This window comes from Salvia hispanica, chromosome 1, assembly GCF_023119035.1.
Source record: "Salvia hispanica cultivar TCC Black 2014 chromosome 1, UniMelb_Shisp_WGS_1.0, whole genome shotgun sequence".
NCBI lineage: Eukaryota > Viridiplantae > Streptophyta > Magnoliopsida > Lamiales > Lamiaceae > Salvia > Salvia hispanica.
Genome location: NC_062965.1, coordinates 28,373,954 through 28,400,442, shown reverse-complemented (window position 1 = coordinate 28,400,442; position 26,489 = coordinate 28,373,954). Strand labels below are relative to the sequence as shown.

Genomic DNA, 26,489 nt, shown 5'->3' with positions numbered 1-26,489 from the left:
GACTGCGGATTGGTGCAAGTCAAATACGTATGACGCTATGCGAAGTTCCTAATATATCCCTTTGAAAATAAACACATACAGTATATTCACAGATATAACAGAAATAAACAAAAAAAAAATACTCCACTTACCTAATTCAATATGGGATCTACTAAGCCAAGATTTTTAATAATTTGATAAAACAGGAATTTGGTATCAGTTAGAACAAGAAAATCACTCTAAATATGTGCAAAATAGATATTCTAATTTTAAACCACACAAGAAAGTACTGTAGTGTATTTTTAATGATAACAATTCATAAATAAGATTGTTGGAATGGAGAAATCAATTAATTGGTAACACAAGAAATTAAAATATGATGCTATGGCGAGAGAATAATAGAGGAAAGTCAATTAAAAGTTATGGAAAATCTAGGGTTGGCACGGTACGGTACATCGCACCGAGAATGTCATACCGCATACCGTACCGTAAATTGCGGTATGAAAAAAATGTCATACCTATACCTTACCGAAAATTATGTATGATTATTTCCGATACCGTTACCATACCGTCTATGCGGCATACTGTACTTTTACGTTATACCGAAATAAGGTATGGCATATCGTAATACCTGTGTTTCATACCAAAAAAATTCTATTATAGCCAAATATTTAAAATAAAATTTCACCTATTTAAATAATGTCCAAATGATTAAAACTACACCACAATCAAATCTATACAGTTGACTTGATTTGCATCTCTGCGTGTGTGTGTTTGGAGGGTTGGGGGCGGTTGAACTAAAATATGAAAGTAGGGTAAGGGATTTTAACATATTAACTATTTTTTATATAAATTTTAAATACAACATATATATTGACTTTTTGGCAAATATCGTAAATGCGGTACATTGCGGTATAGCGCAGTATAGGAAAATCTATACCTTTATCATACCGAAATCTATCGGTACGGATCATACCGTACCACAACTTGCGGTATACCGTAAATTCGGTATTTTCGATATTTTTTCGGTACGATAAGTGCGGTATTTCGGTATTACGGTATATTTAGCCAGTCCTAGGAAAATCAAATCAAGAAAATACTTGTGAAATTAGAATATATTTTCCATGTATAGCTAGAACTAGAGCCTTTAAATGGTAGCATAACCATTGTAAGAAATCACTCAAACCAATACAATGTAGTCTTTATAATTCTCCCATTCTTTTCATTTCTGCATTAGAGCATCTCCATTCTCCAATGATACTTCGGCCAGAAATCGGCCAGCAGTTTCTCCCCCTGCCACGTCAGCAGCATTAAAAATCCATCTGCCACATCAGATTTAGGCCAGCCATATGCCAGCCGCAACAAAAATAATTCAAAAAATACTACATTTACGGAATTAAAATCACAATACGGAATTAAATTTACGACATATATAACGGAAAAAATTCGTTAATTTTATTTAAATAAAAAAAGTACATTAACTAAAAATAAAAAGAATTACATAATAAAAAAAAATCCGGGCTTCCACACACGAGCCACCACCCCACTCTACTCCTCACTAATTTATTAAAAAAATACATTAAAAAATGTTAGTATGCCTTGAATCTGTGTTAGTTTGCCGCTAGCCGAACGGGGGCCCGACGGTATGACATGTTTCTGTTTTAGTTCTTAATTTTGTATTGGGCCTAGTTGTTGGTGTCCATCGTTAGATGTTGCTCTTGTACAAAAATTTAGAGAGAGAGAAAATCGCGTTTATATAGGTTTTTTTTAAAAAAAAAAAAAATCGAAAATCGGCGCTGGCCGATCGGCACGCCACAATGGCGGCCAGCGCACGCCGAAATTTTGGCCGATTTTGCGCTGGCTGACTCCAATGGTTCGGCTAGCCAATCGGTCAGCGCCACGAATCGGCTAGCCGGTCGCTAGCCGACCATTGGAGATGCTCTTAGTCTTTTATTTTCCGCATTATATTTTGTACTAAATGATAAAAATAATAATAATAACATTTTTTTTTTTTTTGATCTCTTCTTCTTTTAAATGTATATTTAAATTTTTATTGACATTAATATAATTAAGTTAATACATAATTCCATAATTAATTGCGTTAATATATTTCATGCACTTAATGACTAATCTTTGCCTATAGATTTGATATTCTTCAGTTCTTCTCTCATACTATATCTCATGGAGTAGTAATTATTAACATAATATGATTTCCTTTTTCGTTTTCTTTGTTTCTTAATGTGAATATATAACGATATATTTCTATGATTCCATCAACGGTAATGTTGCCCAGACTTTTTTGTGTGGATTTTGCTTGATTTTATTTACATATTTCAAAAAACAAGCATATTAATAAATTCTATTGAGAGATACCATAAAACTTCAAATAAATTTGGAATGGAGCCTATATAAACAGAAGTACGATATTTTTTTGGGTAAAAAATTACAAGTACCGTTCCCAATTTTACGAATGTTATGTGGGCTCAGTATGAATCCTTAATATGCAAGACATATTTTCCACAGTATGATTCATAAGAGCATCCGCAATGGTGCTTAGGCCAGCCATAAGTCAGTGCAATAGGCCAGCCATTCTCTCCTCTGCCACGTCAGCAACACTAAAAAATCCACCTGCCACATCAGATTTAGGCCAGCCATAGGCCAGCCCATAATAAAAATAATTCAAAATATACTACATTTACGGAATTAAAATTACGATTAAAATACGGAATTAAATTTACGAGACATATACGGGAAAATTCATTAATTTTATATTTAAATAAAAAAAAGTACATTAACTAAAAATCATAAAAATAACATAATAAAAAAAAATCCGGGCTTCCACACACGAGCCACCTTGAATCTGTTATAGTTTGCCGCTAGCCGAACGGGGGTCTCGTATTGTTTTAGGTCTTAATTTTGTTTATGTTTTAGGTCATAATTTTTCGGGGGTCTCCCGACGGTATGACATGTTTCTGTTTTAGGTCTTAATTTTGAATTGGGCTAGTTGTTGTTGTCCATCGCTAGATGTTGCTCTTGTACAGAAATTTAGAGATAGAGAAAATCGCGTTTATATAGTTTTTCAAAAATTTAAAAAAAGAATTAAATTTTTTTTTTTTAAAAGAATTTAAAAAAATTAAAAAAAAGAGTTAAAAAAAAAAAAACAAAATTCGGCGATGGCCGATCGCTGGCCGATCGGGCCTCCACAATGGCGGCTAGCCGATCGGCTAAGCGCTTTAAGCGGGCGACGAGCGTCGGCCAGCCCACGCCGATCCGCTCGCGAAATCGCCCTCGCCGATTGCAATGGTTCGGCTAGCCGTCGGTGTGCGCGACGAATCGGCTAGCCGGTCGCTAGCCGACCATTGCGGATGCTCTAAGTAGATCCTTGTAGGCACAAGTAAGAGTTTTTGCACTTTTTGGCACGATTTCTGGACAATTTAACCCTTAGAGTGGTGAAGGGCAACTGTGCACTTAGGGCATCCTTAACCCCATCCCGGATTTAGGCCGCAAGTCCCCTCCACGTCATCATTTCCCTAAATTTGGGGTTTCAGGCCACAACTTCATTAACCCCGCAGGCCACAGCTATTATTTTGCACTATTCACAACTACAACCTATTTTACTCGTAAAATTGAATACGTTGAACAATTAAAACCGAGAAAATTCAATGTTCAGTCGGAAAATAAAAAATTACAACATTGAAATTTTAAAATTCCAAAAAAAAAACATTAAAACATAAGTCAATTACGGTTCCAAATTTCTTCAATTAGATCCGCTTGAATTTTAGTGTGAGAGTGAGAGAAAAGAAGTTGAATTAAAATTAAAATGGATGGAGTGGTATATATAGGAAATTTTTTGAATTTTATAAAATAAAATAAAAAATTATGAAGTTGAGTCCCGGTCCGGCCCGAACCCCAAATAACGTTGGGCCGGGACTCGTTGCGGCACGTCCCGTATCAGATAATCCTAGGCCGGGCCAGACTCTGGGAGCTGCCCAAGGACGCAACTCCTCTAACCCTGCAGGCCTTATCCCAGGCTACACCTATTAAATTGCACTATTCACAACTTCAACATATTTTACTCATAAAATATAATACGTTGAACAATTAAAATCGGGAAAATTTATTATTCAGTCGACAAAAGAAAATTACAAATCCTAAAAAAAGAAAATTACAAATCTTAGAAAAAAAAATTTACAAGTCCTAGAAAATAAAAATAAAATGAAAAACTAGTTCTTCATTTTGGCGCGAAGGCAGACGATCATCTCATGGTGCAACTCGAGCTCGATCTTCGACATTGTCGAGGCATCCCTCGATGTCAACTCCATCAGGTGGCCCATCCGCAACGTTGACATAGAAGCCGGAAATAATGAAATATACAAGAGGATTGAATGGAGAAAGTGTGGAAGAATGGTACACAAAATGAGTATATACAGGCAGATAAAAAGGAAAAAAAAAATGAAGGGGACTTGCGGCCCGGCCCGCAAGACATCCAACTCTGGGTCGGGACTCTTCGTGTGCGTCACGGGCACGCCTAACACCAGGCCGGGACGGACCCCGGGCGCGGTCCCGGAACGCGACTGTGTCACCAAGACCGTCCCAGACCGAAAGTTTGGTGCATTTAACACGGTGGGCCGCGGGCCGGGACCCAAGTGCGGTCCGACCTGCAGCGTTTGGGATCCACTCAATTAATTCAATGGAAGTTTTATTAATTTTTTTATAGGGCTAAATCATTTCTCATTTTTGGTTTCTCAATTTTAATTTCGTTCTGATTTTTTATTTTTTAACTACAGTTTTTATGTTATACTCCCTATATAGGTGTAAAGATAATTGGCTAGGATTCATTGATTTTATACTCCCTCCCTCAAAATTATGAAAATTATGAACTCTTTCATTTTTTTTTCAGTTTCGTAACTCTTTCATTTTTAGTCTGTCTCTGAAAAGTATGAACTTTTTAATTTTGAAAACTCATTTTTCTCTAATAAGGTGCGACTCATTCCCCACTAACAATACTTTAAAAACTTCTTATTTCGATATCTGATAGTCTATTACTCTACCAACTATGCATTACTACTTATTTTAGATTTTTAATAGATAATTATTTATTAGTGTCAATAACTTCATAATGGATCTACTTTTCATAAATGCTGCTGGTAATATTTTTTTTGTTCAGGTACCGCAAGCGCAATGATGAGTCGAGAATGGATTCTATGTTGTGTTAAAAACACAGGGGCTGCTTTGAGACCAAATGCTGCAAATTTCAAACAAAACTCTTCACCTATCGTTTAAAGCATTGAATGTGATAAAATTATTACTCCGTCCGTTCCCTCATAGTTGAGGCGGAACTTTTTGGCACGGAGTTTAAGAAATGAATGTTGAGTGTGTTAAATAAATACATAAAAAAGTAAGAAAGAGAAAAAGGTAGAGAGAATAAAGTAAAAAGTGAATAAAGTAGAGAAAATAAAGTAAGAGAGAGTAAAGTAAGAAAGAGGAAAAAGTTACTATATATGGAAATGACTCAACTATGAGGGAACTTTCCAAAATGGAAAAATGACTCAACTACGAAGGAATGGAGAGAGTATTAATACAAGAAAAACCTGTAAAGGAAAGATTGTGGCCCGAATAGCAGTACTGTTTTCAATTTTATAAACATGAATAGTGATATTATTATATTCAACGCAATAAACACAAATATTACTTTTAAAGAAAAATATGGAAACACGCTTAATTTGGGACTTGTCTCTAAAAACATGTACACAATAGGAACTCAACCTAAACTTTCATCTATCACGTCATCATGTCCTTCTAATAGCCTAACTAATATCTTAGCTCAGAAACAATCTAGCAATAACCCAATCAATGCTCTTGTCCAACAAATCAAAATATACGAAATTAAATTGGACAAAAAATGAAGAAAATTCCAACATACTTCAATAAAATAAAAATAAAACTTCTACGAGTGGTGTGAATAAAATGAAATGCAATGAGCCATATATATATAGAGTTTGTTATATTGTTGGTGAATCACATAAATTTGTGTCTCTTTGTTTCTGTTTGTTTCGATTACTAAATTACTCTATTCCGTCAAAACAGAGTTGAAATAATAAAACAAAAAAAAATCGGACGGCTCGCTTATCACTCACTGCGCAATAGGTGGCTAGCGATCGGTGAGGGCCTCTCGTCTACACCCTAGCTCTCGGGCGTTTCTCTCTCCTCCGTTCGGTTGGCCGCTCGCAATAACGCTCTAGTAGTATAGCCGCATGTTGGTGGCTAGGATGCCGACTAGAGCGCTATTGTGGATGCTCTAAGTTGCATGAGAGTGATCAAAATAGAAGTGATGGTGCGTTTTGTTTGAAATGCACCATAAGAGCATCTCCAATGGGTGATAGGCCAGCCATAGGCCAGCCATTCTCTCCCCTGCCACGTCAGATTTAGGCCAGCCATAGGTAGCCGCAATAAAAATAATTCAAAATATATTACATTTACGGAATTAAAATTACGATTAAAATACGAGAATTAAATTTACGACACATATACGGAAAATTCATTAATTGCATTTAAAAAAGTTACATAGATAAAACAAAATTACATGCATAATAAAGAAAAAAAACTATCGCCGTGCAATCCTCCGTGCCCACAACTCTTCAATTATATCCTTTTGGAGTTGAATATGAGCTTCAACTTGGCGCATGTTGGCAAATTCCTTGAGTCGGCCGGCTTCATCGAGAGGTACCCCCTGTCGTACACTAGGGGTGGCCGTTCCGTGGCTTGGACCGGCTTCATCGTCTTGACCCAACTAGTCGGTTGTACGCCTTCGTCTTCGGCGATCATGTTGTGAAGGATAATGCGGGCGTACATTATCGGGAAAACCGCATCCGACATCCCAGCAAGCGCGTTGGACCCTTAATTGCAGCCATCAAGTGGAGCACACCAAATGCGCGCTCCACGTCATTGCGCGCCGACTCTGTCGTTGCGCCAAAGTATGCCTTGTTTTCATCACTTGTTTGTCTGATCGTCTTCACAAAGACCGGCCACCGAGGGTATATACCATCCGCCAAGTAGTAGCCCATATCATGCCCGACCATTGGAGATGCTCTAAGTCTAGGATGCAAGTCAGTCTGCATAATAAAATAGACATGAAACTAGGATGTGCGCATATCCAACCTTTGCCCCTCATTTCCCTACTGCCACCACCGACACCTTCACCATCACTGCCACCTCCTCCACCATCGTCGCCTCCCTCCGCGGCCACCTCCTCTGCATAAGATCTCTCCGTGCACACGCACACTTAACATCCGATTACTATACCTGTCACCACTAGTATACTTTGTATTTCTACATTTCATTTAAAACATTCCTATCATGTTAGGTTTGGGAACATGTGAATTATGTGGTGATTCGCAATTCCTATCATCAAATAACCATCACCACATAAAATATAAGTGGCTGTTGATTAATTTCAATTTGGACCATTCCCACCATTGGCGCCTCAATAAGATTTGCAATCCAAATCTATCTCCACTCCACTAGTCCACTTCACTCCACAAACAAAAACCCTACACACAACTAATCCCGCCGTCGCCGACAATGGCGGCCTCCGCTCCAACCTCCACCTCCTTCAAACCTTCCCACATTCCTCCTCTCTCCAATTCCCCCAAGCTTCTCTCCCAATTCACCCTCCCTTTCCCCCACAAGCTGCCCACCGCCGCCATTTCCCACCGCCGCGCCCTCCAAATCTCAAATGTGCTAACCTCCCCCGACCCACAATCCCTCCACGACAAAGAGGAGAGTCAGAAATTCGTCTCCCGATTCGCTCCAGACGAGCCTCGCAAGGGCTGCGACGTCTTAGTGGAGGCCCTGGAGCGAGAGGGCGTCACCGACGTCTTCGCCTACCCCGGCGGCGCCTCCATGGAGATCCACCAAGCCCTCACCCGCTCCGGCACCATCCGCAACGTCCTCCCCCGCCACGAGCAGGGCGGCGTCTTCGCCGCCGAGGGCTACGCCCGCGCCTCCGGCCGCCCCGGCGTCTGCATCGCCACCTCCGGCCCCGGCGCCACCAATCTCGTCTCCGGCCTCGCCGACGCCCTCCTCGACAGCGTCCCCATGGTGGCGATCACTGGCCAAGTGCCGCGCCGCATGATCGGCACCGACGCATTCCAGGAAACCCCAATTGTTGAGGTAACTAGGTCGATCACGAAGCATAACTATCTCGTGTTAGACGTTGAGGATATTCCGAGAATTGTGAAAGAGGCGTTTTTCATTGCGCGATCGGGTAGGCCTGGCCCGGTTCTGATCGATGTGCCTAAGGATATTCAGCAGCAAATGGTGGTTCCTAATTGGGATCAGCCGATGAAATTGGGGGGTTACTTATCTAGATTGCCGAAGCCTCCGAGTGAGGTGTTGCTGGAACAGATAGTTAGGTTGATATCTGAGTCGAAAAGGCCGGTTCTTTATGTAGGTGGTGGGTGTTTGAATTCGAGCGAGGAGCTGAGGAGATTCGTGGAGCTCACAGGAATCCCTGTTGCTAGCACGCTCATGGGCCTGGGCTCTTATCCTTGTTCGGACGAGGAGTGTTCGTTGCAAATGCTTGGAATGCACGGGACAGTCTACGCGAACTATTCAGTCGACAAGAGTGATTTGTTGCTTGCTTTTGGGGTCAGGTTTGATGACCGCGTGACGGGGAAGTTGGAAGCGTTTGCGAGTAGAGCCAAGATTGTCCACATTGACATCGATTCTGCTGAGATTGGGAAGAACAAGCTGCCACATGTGTCTATTTGCACTGACATCAAGTTGGCTTTGCAAGGCTTGAATTTGATATTGGAAGAGAAAGGGAAAGAGGGTCTCCTCGATTTTTCAGCGTGGAGGGATGAGCTAAAAGAGCAGAAGGTGAAATTTCCTTTGAGCTATAAGACGTTTGGTGATGCCATTCCTCCTCAGTATGCAATTCAGGTTCTTGATGAACTCACCGGAGGGAATGCAATCATTAGCACGGGGGTTGGGCAGCATCAGATGTGGGCTGCACAGTTCTATAAGTACAATAAACCACGGCAGTGGTTGACATCAGGTGGTTTAGGCGCGATGGGTTTTGGACTCCCGGCTGCAATGGGAGCTGCTGTTGCTAGGCCAGATGCAGTTGTAGTGGACATAGACGGCGATGGTAGCTTCATAATGAACGTGCAAGAGTTGGCTACTGTCCGAGTGGAGAACCTTCCTGTCAAGATTATGTTGTTGAATAACCAGCATCTTGGTATGGTGGTCCAGTGGGAAGATCGCTTCTACAAGTCCAACCGAGCACATACTTATCTTGGAAACCCTTCCAAAGAGTCGGAGATTTTCCCTGATATGTTGAAGTTTGCAGAGGCTTGTGATGTACCTGCTGCTCGTGTGACAAAGAGGGAAGACGTCAGGGCCGCAATACAGAAAATGTTGGATACTCCCGGACCATATCTCTTGGATGTCATTGTACCACATCAAGAGCATGTGTTGCCCATGATCCCGAGTGGGGGAGCCTTCCAAGATGTTATAACAGAGGGTGATGGAAGAACTAAATATTGATGAATCTTGATTCGTGTAGTTCAAATTAGACATCAGAGTAATGGATGCAGGTTATGAGTTGGTTTTGTAAGTTAGTTTGAGTTTTGGTTCAGTTGTACCAGGTTTACTTTATGCAGTGATTGGTATCTAGTGGATACCATTTGTTTGATGTCATGTCACCTTCTTCCGTTGAATAGTACGATAAGAGAGGAGTTACGTTTGGAATTGCTAGTAACATTGTGTCCAAGTTCCCTTTTTCTTTTCTATTCTTCATATATTGGGGGCTATCACAAGCTAACACCATAATGAGAAATTTCCACATGCTATTCTAATAATTATTAGCCTAGATGTATATTTCCTGTTTTGATTGGCTAGCATCATATTGAAAGAAAAGAAAGAAGACTAAATGCAGAGAGAAGGATGCTGAGAATACATACAAGAAACCTTCAAAAGCTGAAATCAACTCTGTCTGGGGGATATGGTGATTCCTCCGTTGGAGCTAAGGTAACACACATTGCGTAATTAGTCGCTTCAAATTTCATAGTATTCAATAATATTAGTATGGAAATTAAGATATCTAGACGAAATTCTTCTGATAAAAGAATGCTATCTATGTATGCTTGTTTTTTAACAGCTAAAAATCTTATGTAACCTTATGCGTAAAGTGAGAATGTTGATTTGAGTTGCCTCTGAAAAAAGAAGAAAGAATGTTGCTTTGAGCATTCAAGAGGAATACATCATGAAAATGTCTACTTGACACTTGAGCTAAACTTTAATGTTCTTACAGGTATATACAGAATAGCTTCACTCATTCACTGCTGCAGAGGAGGTTGACATGTCAAAGGATTTTTTTCTTACCAAGAGGCAGGTAACCGTTGAAGAATTTGCATGTGTATTATCAGGACTGCATAGCACAAAATCTGGCCTATAGAGTGCAAGATTCAGCTGATCTTCTCCCACAGCCAGTGCTGTAGTGTCAAGCAGAACATGCCATGAGTTGCGATGAGCTTCTGAAATCCAATGCATGGAGTATCGCGTTCCATTTACTTCAACCGGGTAGGAAAACAGCCCTTTGGGAGTGTGCTTGCATTTCCTCCTGAAATAATGACTAAGTTGTGAACCCTTAATCCTCAAATCCAACCAAGATTCTGGTGCCGCAATCACTCTTGATTCCTTGTAGGTTGCAAATTCTTTCACATAATCAGCATCTTCCCCGATAATCGTCAGGTAATAGTTCCCCTTGAAAAAGGGGTAGCTTTCTCCAACCAACATCATTGCATCCTTGTAGTTCTGGGTAAAGAGAACAAGATACTCCTCATCAGGTAATCCGCAGTGTTTCAAAACCTTGTTTCTAGCTTGAATTTCAGGAATCGAGATGAAGCTCCCGACGAAAGAGGACTTTTTGGTGAGGATGCTGAGCAATCTCGATGGCTCCAGTTGCGTATTCTCGAGATCAGGGAGGCTGCTTCCAAAGGTGTCTCTGGAAAATCCTCTTGGTGATTTCCGCTTGTCATCTGGCTGAGGTTCTTCAAGTTTTTCTGTGATACAGAGATCATACAGATCGGTTTTCTCTCCTCCTTCCACGAGGGCATTGGAGTACTCTGGGTACTTGGCCACGACGTACTGTTCCACGTATTGCATTTCAGTCGGAGTTATCGGTCCTGACCACCTAAGGTCCAGACCGTGCAGCGTGGATATGGCCTCAGCAACTATATGAGCTGGTATTACTCTATGAGCTTTCTGTTTCATTTTCCCAAATACAAGTGAAATCAGATGCATTTCTAACATGATTTTCTTGATAAAAAAAGGTTTTAACAAAATAAATAAAAAATGATGCTCTTACCTTAAAAACCATGCTGCTTGGTCTTCCAGTTTCAGTTGGTGATTTTGCTGCACTGAATAAGGATTTTCTCATGTCTTCTTCTTTGGCTACCTAATTTTCAAGAAAACAAGAGTTGTCGAGAAATATCAAACATGGGACTATTTCTATCTCATAAGTTTCAAGAATGCTCATGTTCTTACCTTCATTCCTGGAGATATAACTGCGTGCTTCTCATCATTCCTCTCCATGGCTGTTGCTGATCTTTCCCTGCCCATAAACTGCCGGATTTTTTTTAGGTCAAAAGGCGAAGAGAGAGGAGGGAAGTCGGTACCAGAAGTAGGAGATGAAACCAAAGTGTATACAGAACGAGCTGCTCTATTTTTATGAAATCATCGTCAACAACAAGGAGGATGTGATGTCGTTGCTGGAGTTATAGCAGACGCAGCGATAGATGATCGGTGATGCTGCAGGTAAAGTCAACAGGAAGATGTGAAGAGTGGCAACAAAAATGTAGCTGTAGTGGTGATGGGGATCAGAGTTTTAAAATAAGAGCAGAGGCAATCTAGAGAAGGTAAAGACGATAAATGAGGTTGCGTTGTGCATCTTTTTTCTTGCAAAATAAACATGATTCCGTCACTCGTGCCTTGGCTTTATTAGGACCAATGATTATATACAATAGCGAACGCAAGTTGCTCGAATCTTCCTAATAAGGGGGTTGTAGTAGAATATTGAGAATGTGAAAGGGACATGAATATTGTTTAGGGTTTAAATATGTGGAGCAGAAAGGGAGTGATGGAAGGCCAGTTGAGATTGAAGTAGTTGTTTATTGTTGTTTGAGTATTGGTTAGCAGCAGCAAGTAGGAATATTCCTACTACAAGTGTGAAAACTAATATACAAATTATAGATACCTGTTTGTTTGTGATTTCTGATTGTAGACCTTACATCATCAAGACCAAGTCAAGATAGCAGAGCCTATGAAACTTTCTCTCTCTGTGAATTGACTTGGCATTCATTTATCATCATAGAGCAGTCAGTCAATTTCATGAAAACTACTTGGAAAATCTTGCTATTATTAACCTAATGTTTGTGAAAGATGCAAACTTTGACATGAATACGTGTGTGAAGTGAACTGTCTGACTTGGTAAAGAGTAAATCAGCCTGCAAGGTAGTTGAGAGAGAGAACTTGGAAAACTTGCTATGTACATACAGATTTACTCTGTTTGAGTCGAGAGCAGACTGAATTACAGGCGTGGCAAGTAGCAGAATCCCTACTACTAGAATCACACTTTGATTCGACACGAATTATAAGAAATAACATCTTTCCATTCGGAATTAAATACATCACACTTTGATTCGGAAATATGAGTGCTATTTTCATACTTAGTTTTAGGGTAGTCAAACTTAAAATTAATTAAGTAAAAAGTATAAAATATTTAATATAATAGGGTATTAGAGTTTGAGATTAGCTTCACAAGTAATCTAAACACACCGGCCGCCGATCCATGGCATATCTTCCCCTTTTGGACTATATCTTGATTTTACTCCATTAATCAATCATCACAACCTTCTTAGCTTAATTAAGCATTTGACTATATATAACTCTTCAGATTTTATAAAAAAACTAACATTTCTGATTTAGATTTAATCTAGTACTCCCTCCGTCTCCGATTAAGAGTCACACTTTGACCAGACACAGATTTTAAAGAAGTGTTTGAATGTGTAATAAATGGAGTTAGGTGGTGACATTTTGTGTAAATTTTGTGTAACTTTTGCCAACAATAAAGGTATTTTTGATGTCCAAATATAGTAAGTAGGAAGTGTGACTCTTAATTGGGAACGGACCGAAATGGAAAAGTGTGACTCTTAATCGGGGGACGGAGGGAGTAAATATTAAGTACTCCCTCAATCCCATAAAAATATGAATATTTGAAATGACACGAGAATTAATGCATAATTAGTAAAATAAGAGATAAAGAGAAGAGTTTTTAAGTAGTGTTAGTGGATAGTGAAAACCACATTAGTTTTTAATGAGTTGTAGTGGTGGCCATAATTAGTGGTATAAGTAGTTAATAAATTGATGTATATGGGTAATGAGTTGGAGAAAACTTTCCATAAATGAAATGCCCATATTTTTTTGGGACGGACAGAAATGAAAAATGCACATATTTTTATTGGACAGATGGAGTAATTTTTGTCACACTTTGACCGGGACCGGTTTTGAGAAATATGATGGAAAATGAGTTGAAAAGTTAGTGAAGAGTGAGTCATACTTTTATATATTAGTTTTATAATAAAATGTGAGTTTGAATGAGTTAGTAGAATATGAGGTCCACTACAAAAAATGATAAAAAGTGAAATGTGATAAATTTTATGAGACGGACATAAATGAAAAAATGTGACAAAATTTAAGGGATAGAGGGAATATCATGTTTGGTTAATGAGATTGAATCTCACAATTAATTGTAGATGATTAATCATGAGATAATGAGTCGTAGCCAACTCCTCCAATTAAAGTAGTTGCACAACTTAATTTTAGATAAATAATCATATGACAATTAGTTATACCAATCGAACAGCATCTTAGGAGTGAAGCTAAACCATCTTCAAGGATACACTAAATTCTAAAATGAGATAAGTAGTTAGCTCCAATGGTACTCAAAAACCAATTTCATTTTTGGTCTTTTAGAAAAAAAATACCTATTTTTAGGTTTACACTAAATCAAAACCTACAAAATTTTCAAATTTTATGAGTAAAAGAGACATAATATAGAATATTTTTTTAAATTTGAGTTTAGTATAAATGGTTGGAGTAAAGTCATATTTAACATGACATTTACACTAAAAATGAATTTGAATTTAGTGTAAATGGTTGGAGTCTTGGAGATGGCCTAACGCAGTACTAGTGCATAACGTGGACGGTACGAAAGATTGAACAACTATTGCTACGAGTCTACAAGTAACAATACTTACACAATAATAAAGCCATAAAATAATAAATAAATTTCCCCTAAAAAGAGAGCATAGCATATTTTTGACATTAAAATAAATAGCAACAATTGAATAATAATGTAAACAAAAAGAAAATAAAATATAGTTGTAATTTATCTTCAGAAACACATACTATATGCAAATATAAATGCCAAATAAGTGACATTGTGAGGCACCACAACTCTCTTTGCTAAAATGGTCATTGGTGGATTGTTGTTCCATTTTTTTTGTAATTTGTTAATTTTAAATTTTTTAATACAATAGTAAGTGTAGTACTATATATCAAAGGAAATAGAGAAAAAAAAAGGATGTATCGCCTAGAATATCAGGATAAATTTATTTAATTGGATGAATCGACTAGAATATAAGGATAAATTTATTTAATTGGATCGAACTAAATTTAAGTTGGCTGGCTCTGTATTTTTCACGGTTACATTTTATCTGGACAGGTTTTTATGGTTATTTTTTTATGGGACCCTATTATAAAAAATTAATATTTTGACGATAAAAGTATATATATTTAATATCTTATATTTTATCCTATCTTCATTCATCTTACTAACCTTCATTCTCATTTTCATGCTAAAAAATTTGTTGATTCACTCCTCAATTATGGGCCCGACCATATGTAATATGCCAGCCCGATGTTAGGCCCAAATCTACGCAATTAAATTACTCCATATTTTAAATTTTAAATTAAAATTAATGTAATATTTTGGACATCGTAACAGCGAAAATCCTCATCCTTCCGTTTCTCACGCGTGCACTCCTCTTCTCTTCATTTTTCCTCCCTAAATCAACGCCAAAAATCTTCAATTAATCACTTTTGCTCATTCAATCGCCGTTATTCCTGATTGGTATGCTCTAATAGCGCTACATACTTTCACGATTCATGCTTTACTTGGCTGAAACAGCTATAATTGCTGAGCTTCTGCTGTGGATGATTGTGTTTTGGTTCAACTTTCGATGCGTGTGTATTGATTTCTGGTAGATTTACAGCTGCTAAACTTTTCCGATCGAGCAGAAGATGTCGACCGCGCCTCCAGGGGGACCGTCGACTAGGAGAAGCGTGACGTTGACCAGGAGGAAATCTGCTGCTGATTACGGCGGCGGCGGCGATGGAGTTGTTGGAATTCCTCCCTCGAACCACCGGAAATCTATATCCGGCTCCCGTTCCTTGTACGCTATTCATATCCTATAAGCTTCAATTGGAAAATGTTTTTATTCCGTTATCCTGCGAATGTATTCCCCAATCTGGATTGCTTTTCATTAAGTTCTTTATCAGATTCCTTTATTGTGGTGGATGGCATTAAATGGAATATTTGCGTGCTTTATTTTCCATTTATTTTTGCTGTAGAACTGTCATAAAACGATTCTAAACTAAATGCCGATAAGTAAAGAACAAGCGATTGGTTGATTAGCTCATAATTGCTGAAAGCAAAAGGAGTCTACGTTTAGTCAAAGCATTTTTCGCTCTTTATCCGCACGATCAGGGTGAATTTATTCTAAAAACTGGAATACAACTACAGTTTTTAGTAGCTTGAATTTGCTCTCTATATATATTTTAATTAATAAAATTCTTTAATTTCAGCTTCAACAATAATAGCAGAAAATCCAAATGCTTTTGTAAATATCCTTGCCTTCTTGTTAGCAATCCTCAATATCCCCATAAATGTTGGCCTGATTCTTGGTCGAAGCACAAATTGAGCCGCCCTTCTTTGCTCTCTGTTATTAGAGGATAGTTGTGCTATTGAAGTTGAAAACTCTAGTGAAGTGCTCGGAAGAAAGTAAGAACTATTAGAATAATTTGTCAAAGGATAATGAGTGGGGTCTAAACTTAAGTACAATGAAGTAAATTAAATTTGAGTAACAAGTAGATCTATGACTTTTCCACTTGAAAATTAAAACTAAAGGTATCTATGTCGTCAAGCACCAAGCTTCACTGCTACGCCCTCTGTCTACCAAGACTCTGCAACATGGGGGATGGCATGCTTTTAATAAAATGATAGGTAGACTGTATACTTAAAAGAATTGAGAGCTTCCACTTGAAGTGAGGATGTATTACACAAGGACTGACTGGGGTTTGATGTTAAAAGTAATCTTATATAGTACATACTCTAACCAAATAATGTAATAGTTATGCTTTACTGATACAATCATACAAATGAGCAAAGTTCAGAATCTTCAGAGCTTGAAAAACCAAAGCTGTTAGTGTTACAGATTTTTGTCTTGCTTTCAACCGCCCAAGTTTTGTTTTCCAAAGGCTGTGTCTAGCTGATGACTGATGTGTCAGTACATGCTGTTTCAATTTTCACTGTTCGTGTTTCATTTTGTTTCTCAGTGGTGAGCATTATGTTCAAACACATGGCTAAGCATTGTAAGTTGAAGGGTAACTTGTTAACTCTTTTGTTGAGAAAGTTAACTTATTTATCCTAAGTAAGAAGTGGAAGGAGTGTATGTTTATGTACACATTATCATAGATGTGCTCTTCATCTTTATGATCGTATTTCAGCTTGTAAATAGATATGTTGTGCCATGGCGGAAGACACATCAAACATAAATGCATGCAACTAATTTCTTCTGTCAAAATGTATTTCCATGATATTTGAGAATTATTATTCTTCAAATTTGCATCAGAGGACTGACAGGAGAACGGACGGTCAAGCAATTGAGGCTATCAAAAGCCTTGACAGTACCAGAAACTACCACTATAATTGAAGCTTGTCGCCGGATGGCTGCCCGTAGGGTTGATGCTTTACTGCTAACTGATTCAAATGCATTATTGTGTGGAATCCTGACAGATAAGGTACTTGTTGGAGGGACATGCATGCAACTGGGAGCTAGTTTTAGTCTTTTTACAAGTCCCTATGTTACTTGTTCTCTTTTCTTGTTGGAAGTAATGACATATTTCTTCTTTGCACTGAAGGATATAGCTATGAAAGTCATTGCGCATGATCTAAATCTTGAGGAAACTCCTGTGTCTAAGGTCATGACTAGGAACCCAGTATTTGTGCTTTCTGATAATCTTGCTGTCGAAGCGTTGCAAAAAATGGTTCAAGGTCTCTTTTATCTAACACTTCATGCCTCAACACACTATGAATCTTGTTTTAGAATCTAAATTGGCTTGGCTTCGGCATAATATTATTTTCAACAGGAAAGTTCAGACATTTACCAGTTGTTGAAAAAGGAGAGGTGATTGCTTTACTTGACATAGCAAAATGTTTGTATGATGCTATTGCTCGTTTGGAGAGGGCAGCTGAGAAGGGAAAGGCGATTGCAGCTGCTGTTGAAGGCGTTGAGAGACATTGGGGGACAACAGTTTCTGGTTGGTGCATGCATCCATTAAATGTTCTCACCTTTTTCTGGCAAATTTTACTTTTGTATTTCTTGTCCTTGTTTTTCTTTTTCTTTTCCAGTGGCCTTAGATTATCTTTCATGTTATAATTATAAGTGTCTAGCCATTTTGTATGTTATAAAGAATCATGATCATCCACTGGCAATTGCTACTGTTTTGATTTTAACATGTTAATATATAGGGCCAAACACATTCATTGAGACACTTCGAGAGCGAATGTTTACACCCTCTGTGTCCACTATAATTCCTGACAACTCAAAGTAGGTAATATCTTCACTTTGCTATTATCTATAGCCATAGCTTGCATCTTATGACTATAGCAAGATATTAGAAGTGTAATGCAACTAACCTTGTGGTTTGTTAGGATTGTTACAGTAGATCCAAGTGACACTGTGCTAGAGGCTGCAAAGAAGATGTTTGAAGTTCAAGCAAGCTCTGCCATTGTAATTGTAGAAAACAAACCACGAGGAATACTTACGTGAGCTTTCCCTTCTTTAAGAAAATGCATATTTGAATAACAAGTTCTGCCTGCACAATCTGTGAAACTTTGTTTCTTAACTGAGTACTCACTTGTATGCAATACTTATTTTAGTTCAAAAGACATGCTGATGAGGGTCATAGCTCAAGATCTTTCTCCAGGATCTACTTTAGTGGAGAAGGTAAACTTTACCCTTCTTTCTCATTTGCTTTGGTTAGTGCTCCCATATCCATTGCTCTAGCTGTTCAATCTCTGGAGTTGTTTTGCTGGAATTATTTTCTGGAATAAGGATAATTCATGGTAGACTTTTTCAGTATCTTTTATCAAGTTTCAGTTTTCTTGGTAAATCGGAAGGTATGCTAACATCGCTCATTTCTTCATATCACTAAAACAATTCTCCAGGTGATGACACCAAATCCAGAGTGTGCTACTGTAGATACTCCTATTGTTGATGCACTTCATACCATGCATGATGGGAAATTTTTGCACCTTCCAGTTGTTGATAAAGGTATACCAGCATAATATGTCTTAGAAGAATTTTGAAAATTGTTATTTCCAGGCCTAAAGTTTAACGCAATGATACAGAAGGAGTGGCGGTAGCTGTTCTCGATGTTCTTCATATAACTCATGCTGCAATAGCCACAGTAAGTCAATCTGAACCTTCCTTTCACGGATGAGGTAATTAGAGATATCAAATGATTTGAACTAAGAAATGTGCTAACCTATTGAAGCTATGTCTATAAGATAAGACATAAACTACGTTATATTTCCAACTAAAACTGTAATTGCTTTAATCGTCAATGTTTCACTTTCATTTGTTTTGCAATTTCATTATTTATTTGAATACATTTTCGTGTAGCTTAGAAGAGGAATTTGTCTATAGCAATCTAAACATTTTATTTCATTGTTTTGGGTTGCAACAAAAATTATGGTCAACTTTACTGTTGCATGAGCTATGTTCTTATGGGTTGGATGAAGACAGGATGATTGTCTCAGGCATATTTATTTTATCACTAGAATAAGGACTATTAACACTACCGTTTCTTTTTTTTTTTTTTTATTTTGAGATCTTCAACGTGCTGCTTTTACTCATTCTAAAGGGCAGTCCTGATAATTTTGACGCTTAGAGTTTATACCGTTGTATTATGTACTACTTTCTTAAGATTTTATGCTCTGATTGGGTTCTTTTTTCCAGGTTGGAAGTACTGCAGCAGTCAATGGTGAGGCCACAAACACCATGCTGCAAAAGTTCTGGGATTCTGCAATGGAATTAACTCCAGATGATGATGATGAGACCCGGAGGTTGCTTGCTTTATTGTTGAACTACAATTCCATTGTTTACAGTTCCTTACAATATTAGTATGATATTTCAGTGAGAATTCCTTGAAATTGCCTTCTGATGGGGGAGATGGCGGGCGATCTATTGCTTATTCTACTTCCACCCCCAACTCGTTTGCTTTCAAAATTCAAGATGGAAAAGGAAGGATGCATAGATTTTTATGTGGTATTTTTCAATTGTTATCTTTTAGTGTGAAAAATAGTCTTGTTATCCTAGTATATGTTAAGCCTTTTAGGTTTATCATTAGTACCACTTCAAGTTTTATGCCGCAGAAGAATACACCACATTTACTATATCCACATATCATTTCACACGCTCTTATGCATGGAGATTTTATGTATTGAAAATTGTGTCTTGTTCTTTTATCATCTTATTATATACTGCACAGATACTTTTTGCATCACTTTGTGTCACTATTTTGTGTTCAGGTACACAGAGTTTGGCCGACCTTATAGCAGCAATCCTTCAGAGATTAAGAGATGAAATTGACCGTGACAACCTTCCATATATTCTGGTAGGACGTGCTCTTGACTCTGCCCAGCTGTTTTATTTTCTGTATTTCGAAGTCTTATGCTTTTGGATTGCTACCATTCTTCAGTATGAAGATGAAGACAAGGACAAGGTTATGCTTGCATCTGATAATGATCTTCAAGCAGCTGTAGATCATGCCAGGCTAGCTGGTTGGAAGGTAAGTTTTTTATACTCGAAAGCAACTTTTGCTGTCTGTGTCTGACGAAGAATTTGCATCCATTTGCGAAGTTATCTTTTAAGTTTGCCCCCCTGTGTGAAACGCATGCTGTGTCTAGTTGTTTGACCCGATTGACCTAAAAAGGAAATGATAAATACACCGAGTAACATGAACAGGGGTTGAAATTGCATTTAGAGTATTCCAGTGCAGCACGTCCTCGGATGGGATCCAAGTCGAAAGGTATGGAATATGCTCAAGCAGATGCTTGGGCTTCGGCATACAGCTCTGTGGCCGCTGGGGCTGCCTTAGTTGCTGGTTTAGGCGTTTTAGCATTCTTGAGGCGACCTGCAAATTGATTCGATACACACGTTGCTCGGAGAGTTTGAAGAGGAAAGAAACCAGAGTGTGGTTGTGGTATCTTTTGCTTGCCATTTGTGAGTATACCTTAACATAACAAGAAAGAGTTTATTGTGCCTTGCAAATTACAATAAGCATAGGTGATTATGACGAAAAAAATGGTATGTATTTTCATTGAAAAATTGGATTTGTACATGTTATAAGTGGAACTGCATACATACAGTATCCAACTTTCTATTTGTCTCACTTAAATCATTTGTGAATTTATTGGATTGTCAGAAATAATGGAATTCCTTTTGTTTTAGCACGATATTTGTATTCGAGACTTCTTTTATTTAGTTAATTTTGATCTTGAAGACCATAAATTTTGGGCGAATTTTTGGTATTTGACACGAACTTTGAAAGTGGTTTTAAAAATCATACACTCTTGAAGCTGTGCAATTTTTCCAACCTTACACAAATAAAAATGTTTGGGCAGATTTTAATCTTGCGTGCTTAGTTGTGAAATCTATGTGGTTTTATATGGTTTGAATAATCTGCCGTGTATTGTTAAGACCACTTTAAAAATTTGTAGAAAACATATTAGAATTTGTTCAAAATTTAGTTTTTAAGCGCAATAACCTTGTAGTTTCTCATATAAATGAGAAAAGAGTGGTTAGGCAGATTGCTTTCGTTGTTGGTTGAAAATATGCCCACAATGTATGCATAATTTGGGGTAAAATAAATACTAAAAATTAATACATTGATTACTTCACCTCAATTAGTATAAGGATGTGACAATTTCATTATAAGAATATTGTCATGAGTTAAATCAAATATTTAATTACTAATTTATGCGTGACATGTTTCATTTAAAAATGTGAGGGTCCATGGCACCGACCGATCCTCTAATTCGTCTAGGTATATGGGGACAAAGCGACAACAATAAAAATTGGTATTAAAACTTTTATACGAATATTTATTTAATAAAACCTATGGTCACGGATCAAATATTCCCTACAGTCTCTTTGACTTTGACAGAATGATTTAGCTATAATAAATTATAATGGCATTTGACTATTTTTCTAATCAGAATCAAGATTTAGTTTAAATAATTGTACTTAAAAATAAACATTAATATCATGTAATCTAATTGAATTCAAAATGACAAAATGAATTGATGTGTAGAAATATATGAAATTATAACACAAAGAAATAAGTAGGAGTAGTATATACTACGAAGATGTGAAATGTAAGAAATTGGATATACGATAATTCAGTTGGGAAACTTATAATTAATGTAATATTTATTCTCAGTCACTTCACAGTTCACATGTACACTAGTATTTAATGTTCGAAAATTTATATGTTAAATAATTGTGAAATGAATATTTGTGTCGGTGCATTCATCTCCTAATTTAATGTGGGAATTTCAGTTCTACGTGTCATTGTCAACAATGTCCAAATCTTACTATAGTTTCCACAATTTAGGCGCATTAATCTTATGCCAATGAAGATATATCATTCTTAATTTTATTTGAAGATATATCATTATTAGCATTTTATTACATTTTGATGAGATATTTGACATTTCATCAATTGTAATTTAATCACTAAAATTTATTGCTAAATGAAAGACGAAACTCTAACGTAACACATCGCAATACAATTACTTTTACGTTTATTATTATTAACTTGCTCATTTTTCACGTGGCATGCTATTGCTTATTAAGTAATCCTAATACAATACGATTGCTACATTATATAGTAAATTAATTAATCGGCATAAAAATTGTGAGAGGTGATTATATGGATCAAAATTTATGTCAATTGATTATGGACCATGCCAGAATAACCAAAATTAAACAGCAGTATCCTAATTTGTACATCAAAATTTCAGGTAATATTTCAGTTATTAATATTACGGAATAATGTACGATCTCTATTTATTGAACCATATCAATTACTCAAAAGAAAAACGAGTTATTATTGCAACATCATAAGTACTTTTCAATGTATACAAATTCATGTGAATATTTTAATGAACTCCAACTTCGTAATATAATATTTCCCCATTTTAGTGAACTCCAACTTCGTAAAATTATATTTCCCCTCGTCAGAAAAAAAGTAAAAAAAAATAATCCTATTTTGCGTTTTAATACGTCATTTTTTTCATTTTAAATTTAAATTAAAAAGTAAAAAAATCCTATTTTGCGTTTTACTACGTCATTTTTTTTCATGTTAAATTTAAATTAATGAATCATGTACTCATAAATTATGATCAAATTTTGGTATTGTATACAAACTTTAAAATTAATTTAAAATTCACAAACTTTATCTTCCATTTATTATTTTTTACAAGTCAATCATTGTATATTCGTATCCAATCATTATATATTTTACTAATCTTTTTTTATTAATATTTTTTCATAATTTAAAAGTATATACATCCTTCGTCCCATAGAAATATGTGTACTTTCCATTTTCGTCCGTTCCACCAAAATATGTGCATTTCATTTTTGAAAAATTATATCAATTTAATAATATAGGTCTCATTATCCATTGACACAATTTTAACTACTCCTACCATTCTACTCTCCTCTCTCTTACTTCCCATACCATTCCCCTCCCTTCTCTTCATTTACTAATTTTATTTTAATTCTCGTGTGATATCTTTTATCCATATTTTTATAGGAGAGAGAGAGTTTATAGCTGTAAGTATACTTAATAAATAGGGTTGATGGTAACAGAAAATGTCCGCCACGTAAGTTGATGTTGTTATTCACATTCAACAGTTACAAACACGTTTCACCACATACATCCACACATTCCCATTTCCCTTCTTCTTCCTATATTTCCTGCAAATCTTCTTCACCCCTTTTCTACTTTACTGCATTCATTTTTTTATCGTTAATAATTTATTTACCAATTTGGAATGTAGCCGCAGACTATATCTCTACATTCACGTGATCGCACTTCACTCCACTCTCTATAAAAAATGGCGGCATTCCTACAAATCTCTGCCGCCCTTTCAATCCTAACTCGTGAACTCTGAACTCACCATTTTCTAGTCTTAATGTTTTCTTCAATTCTCCACACTTAATCAATCCTCTTCACCTCAGAAACCCCAAAATCAAGCTAACAAAATGTCAAAATCAATTTTCCCGATTTTCCTCATTTCACTCTCCGCCATTTTCTCACACTCACTTCAGCTGAATACTAATCAGCAGCAGCCGATCAAAATCGTCGTCGTTTTGATGCTGGAGAATCGCTCATTCGACCACATGCTGGGCTGGATGAAGCAATCCATCAACCCCTCAATCAACGGCGTCACCGGCCGCGAATGCAACGCCGTGAACTCCAATTCCACCGGCATCATCTGCTTCTCCGACGACGCCGACTTCGTCGATCCCGACCCCGGCCACTCCTTCGAGGACGTCGTGCAGCAGGTCTTCGGATCCGCCTCCATCCCCTCCATGTCCGGCTTCGCCGAGCAAGCCTCCACCATGGCCGAGAAAAACCTCTCCCAAACCGTCATGAAAGGCTTCCGCCCCGAGAATCTCCCGATCTACGCCGAATTGGTCAAGGAATTCGCCGTATTCGACCGCTGGTTCTCCTCCATCCCCGGCCCCACCCAGCCCAACCGCCTCTTCGCCTACTCCGCCACCTCCCACGGCTCCACCAGCCACGTCAAGCGCCAGCTCGCCACGGGCTACCCGCAGCAGACGATTTTCGACTCTCTCCGCGAAGACGGCTTGGATTTCGGGGTCTATTTCCAGAACATTCCAACCACATTGTTTTATAGAAATCTGAGGAAATTGAAGTATGCATCTAAGTTTCATGACTACGATTTTAGGTTTAAAAAGGATGCTACGGCTGGGAAATTGCCCAATTTGTGCGTGATTGAGCCGAGGTACTTCGACATTTTAGGGTTTCCGGCCAACGACGATCACCCCTCGCACGACGTTGCCAATGGGCAGAAGCTCGTGAAGGAGATCTACGAGACGCTGAGGGGAAGCCCGCAGTGGAATCAGACGCTTTTCGTCATCACCTACGATGAGCATGGAGGTTTCTATGATCATGTCCAGACGCCCTTCGTCAATATCCCCAATCCCGATGGGAACACCGGGCCGGCCCCCTATTTCTTCAAGTTTGATAGGCTTGGTGTTCGTGTGCCTACTATCATGGTGTCTCCTTGGATCAACAAAGGGACTGGTATACTTTCATGTTCTTAGATAGTTAGCTCTCACTTTGCATGATTAAAGTTTTTATGATCATGTCTTTCACATTCTTGGATATTTAGTCTTGGAACATTCATTCATATATATAGATGCTTTGGGCTTTATTAGTTTATATAGTTGCTTTCACTTTGTAGGAATGAAGTTTTTCATGATCATGTCTTTCACATTCTTGGATATTTAGTCTTGGAAATTGGAAAATTCATTCATATATAGATGCTTTAGGCTTTAGGAGTTTATATACTTATTGCTTTGACTTAGCAGGAATGAAGTTCTTGATGATGATTGTCTGTCTGTCAGATTCTTGGAACATTCATATTCATATATATATATATACACATGCTTTTGGCCTTTAGGAGTATGTATGGTTGCTTTCACTTTTCAGAAATGAAGTTCTTGATGATCATGTCTTTCACATTCTTGCATATTCTGTCTTGGAACATTCATTCGTAGTTGCTTTGGGGTTTAGGAGTTTATATTTGCATATGATGATATTGATCTATAGTTGCTTCAACAAACAGGGCTGATTTTCAGTTGTTATATCTGAAAAAACTAGATTGATTTTGTGAATAATCTGCCATATTGAGTTTTACTGCAAGATATGGTATCTGGTATATTAATTTGTTGTTTTGGTATGTAGTGATAAGCAAGCCAAATGGGCCGACTAACAATTCTGAGTTCGAACACTCATCCATTCCAGCAACCATAAGGAAGATCTTCAACCTCTCATCCCACTTCCTAACTCATAGAGACGCGTGGGCTGGCACATTTGAGCAGGTTTTCAGCGAGCGAACATCCCCACGAACTGATTGCCCCGGTGGGTAACAAACTCATCCTTAATCTGTTGCATTATCGTTGATATGTGAAGCCTCAGTTGTTAGCTACAACACACTTCCCATACACACAGTTTGATCAAATTCCATTTTATATGCAGAGGTTCTGCCTGATGTGAGTCCTTCAAAGAGGATTCAAACGAATGAAAACAGGGGCTTGTCCGAGTTTCAGAGCGAGGTCGTGCAGCTAGCTGCTGTTCTGAATGGAGACCACTTCTTGAGCAGCATCCCGGACGATTTGGGGAAGAAGATGAGCGTGAAGGAAGCTCATGGATACGTGAGAGGTGCCGTCTCAAGGTTCTTGAGAGCGAGCAGAGAGGCTACCAAGCTGGGAGCAGACGAGTCCACCATTGTTGACATGCGTTCTTCTCTAACCACACGTTCCTCCAGCCGCCACGGCTAGTTTCTTTCAGCGGAATGGGAACTCTCTGCCGTTGTTGGTGTGTGTAAGTAGCAATTCTTTTTGGGTGGCTGTGTAGTTGATGAGAACTGGTCATGGGGTTTGCATCTTTGTATTTATCAGAATTTTCTATCTAAATTGTGATAGTTTCTTTGCATAAGATGTTCATTCTCATGTCTCAGTGGAATCTGTGATGGAACGTTTCTTTTATTTTAATTTGATGCACAAAAGTTTGTAACAATGATGCTAAATTACACTTTCATGCCCCATTTAGAATAGTTGTTCATGATTTAGTTCTATTATTAAGAACTTTTTTTTAAAGAAAATTACAGTATAAGTATAATTTTTATTGACTTAGGTGAAAGATTGAACACAAACTAGTAAAGAAGAAAGCTTTCGTTGTTTTTAGCCAAAAATAGCTTTAGAGGAAAATACTATTTCATTGCATAATTTTGAATGCAGATACATTACATATTTATAGCTCAATGAGGAACACAATCTAGA

General features: G+C 37.7%; 4 protein-coding genes across 6 annotated transcripts; 3 read left to right on the top strand and 1 right to left on the bottom strand.

Annotated features, from left to right (window-relative positions):
* Positions 1-7,479: 7,479 nt before the first annotated feature.
* LOC125215422 (acetolactate synthase 1, chloroplastic-like) lies at positions 7,480-9,738 on the top strand. The gene has a single exon (XM_048116831.1). It carries the CDS (start codon positions 7,561-7,563, stop codon positions 9,526-9,528), a length of 1,968 nt encoding a protein of 655 aa, XP_047972788.1. The 5' UTR covers positions 7,480-7,560; the 3' UTR covers positions 9,529-9,738.
* Positions 9,739-10,033: 295 nt separating this feature from the next.
* Positions 10,034-12,206, bottom strand: LOC125215426. Of its 2 annotated transcripts, none has more exons than XM_048116845.1 (4): positions 11,661-12,206; positions 11,530-11,607; positions 11,351-11,440; positions 10,034-11,247 (listed from the first exon to the last, which is right to left on the bottom strand). In XM_048116845.1, exons 2-4 carry the CDS (start codon positions 11,602-11,604, stop codon positions 10,312-10,314), a joined length of 1,101 nt encoding a protein of 366 aa, XP_047972802.1. In that variant the 5' UTR covers positions 11,605-11,607; positions 11,661-12,206; the 3' UTR covers positions 10,034-10,311. The 2 variants fall into 2 exon arrangements, with proteins under 2 accessions (XP_047972802.1, XP_047972811.1); XM_048116854.1 differs by having other exon boundaries at positions 11,530-11,596.
* Positions 12,207-15,017: 2,811 nt separating this feature from the next.
* On the top strand, positions 15,018-20,800 carry LOC125202161 (CBS domain-containing protein CBSCBSPB5-like). Of its 2 annotated transcripts, none has more exons than XM_048100513.1 (15): positions 15,018-15,175; positions 15,318-15,497; positions 16,956-17,124; positions 17,245-17,377; positions 17,473-17,643; positions 17,855-17,933; positions 18,038-18,151; positions 18,266-18,332; positions 18,554-18,659; positions 18,737-18,795; positions 19,347-19,453; positions 19,525-19,655; positions 19,919-20,004; positions 20,089-20,178; positions 20,355-20,800. In XM_048100513.1, the coding sequence occupies exons 2-15, from the start codon at positions 15,346-15,348 to the stop codon at positions 20,532-20,534; spliced, it is 1,644 nt and encodes a 547-aa protein (XP_047956470.1). In that variant the 5' UTR covers positions 15,018-15,175; positions 15,318-15,345; the 3' UTR covers positions 20,535-20,800. The 2 variants fall into 2 exon arrangements, with proteins under 2 accessions (XP_047956470.1, XP_047956471.1); XM_048100514.1 differs by having other exon boundaries at positions 15,032-15,175; positions 15,310-15,497.
* Positions 20,801-23,424: 2,624 nt separating this feature from the next.
* Positions 23,425-26,226, top strand: LOC125202083 (non-specific phospholipase C6-like). Its single transcript, XM_048100407.1, has 3 exons — positions 23,425-24,729; positions 25,393-25,569; positions 25,687-26,226. Exons 1-3 carry the CDS (start codon positions 23,661-23,663, stop codon positions 25,986-25,988), a joined length of 1,548 nt encoding a protein of 515 aa, XP_047956364.1. The 5' UTR covers positions 23,425-23,660; the 3' UTR covers positions 25,989-26,226.
* The last annotated feature ends 263 nt before the right edge of the window (positions 26,227-26,489 follow it).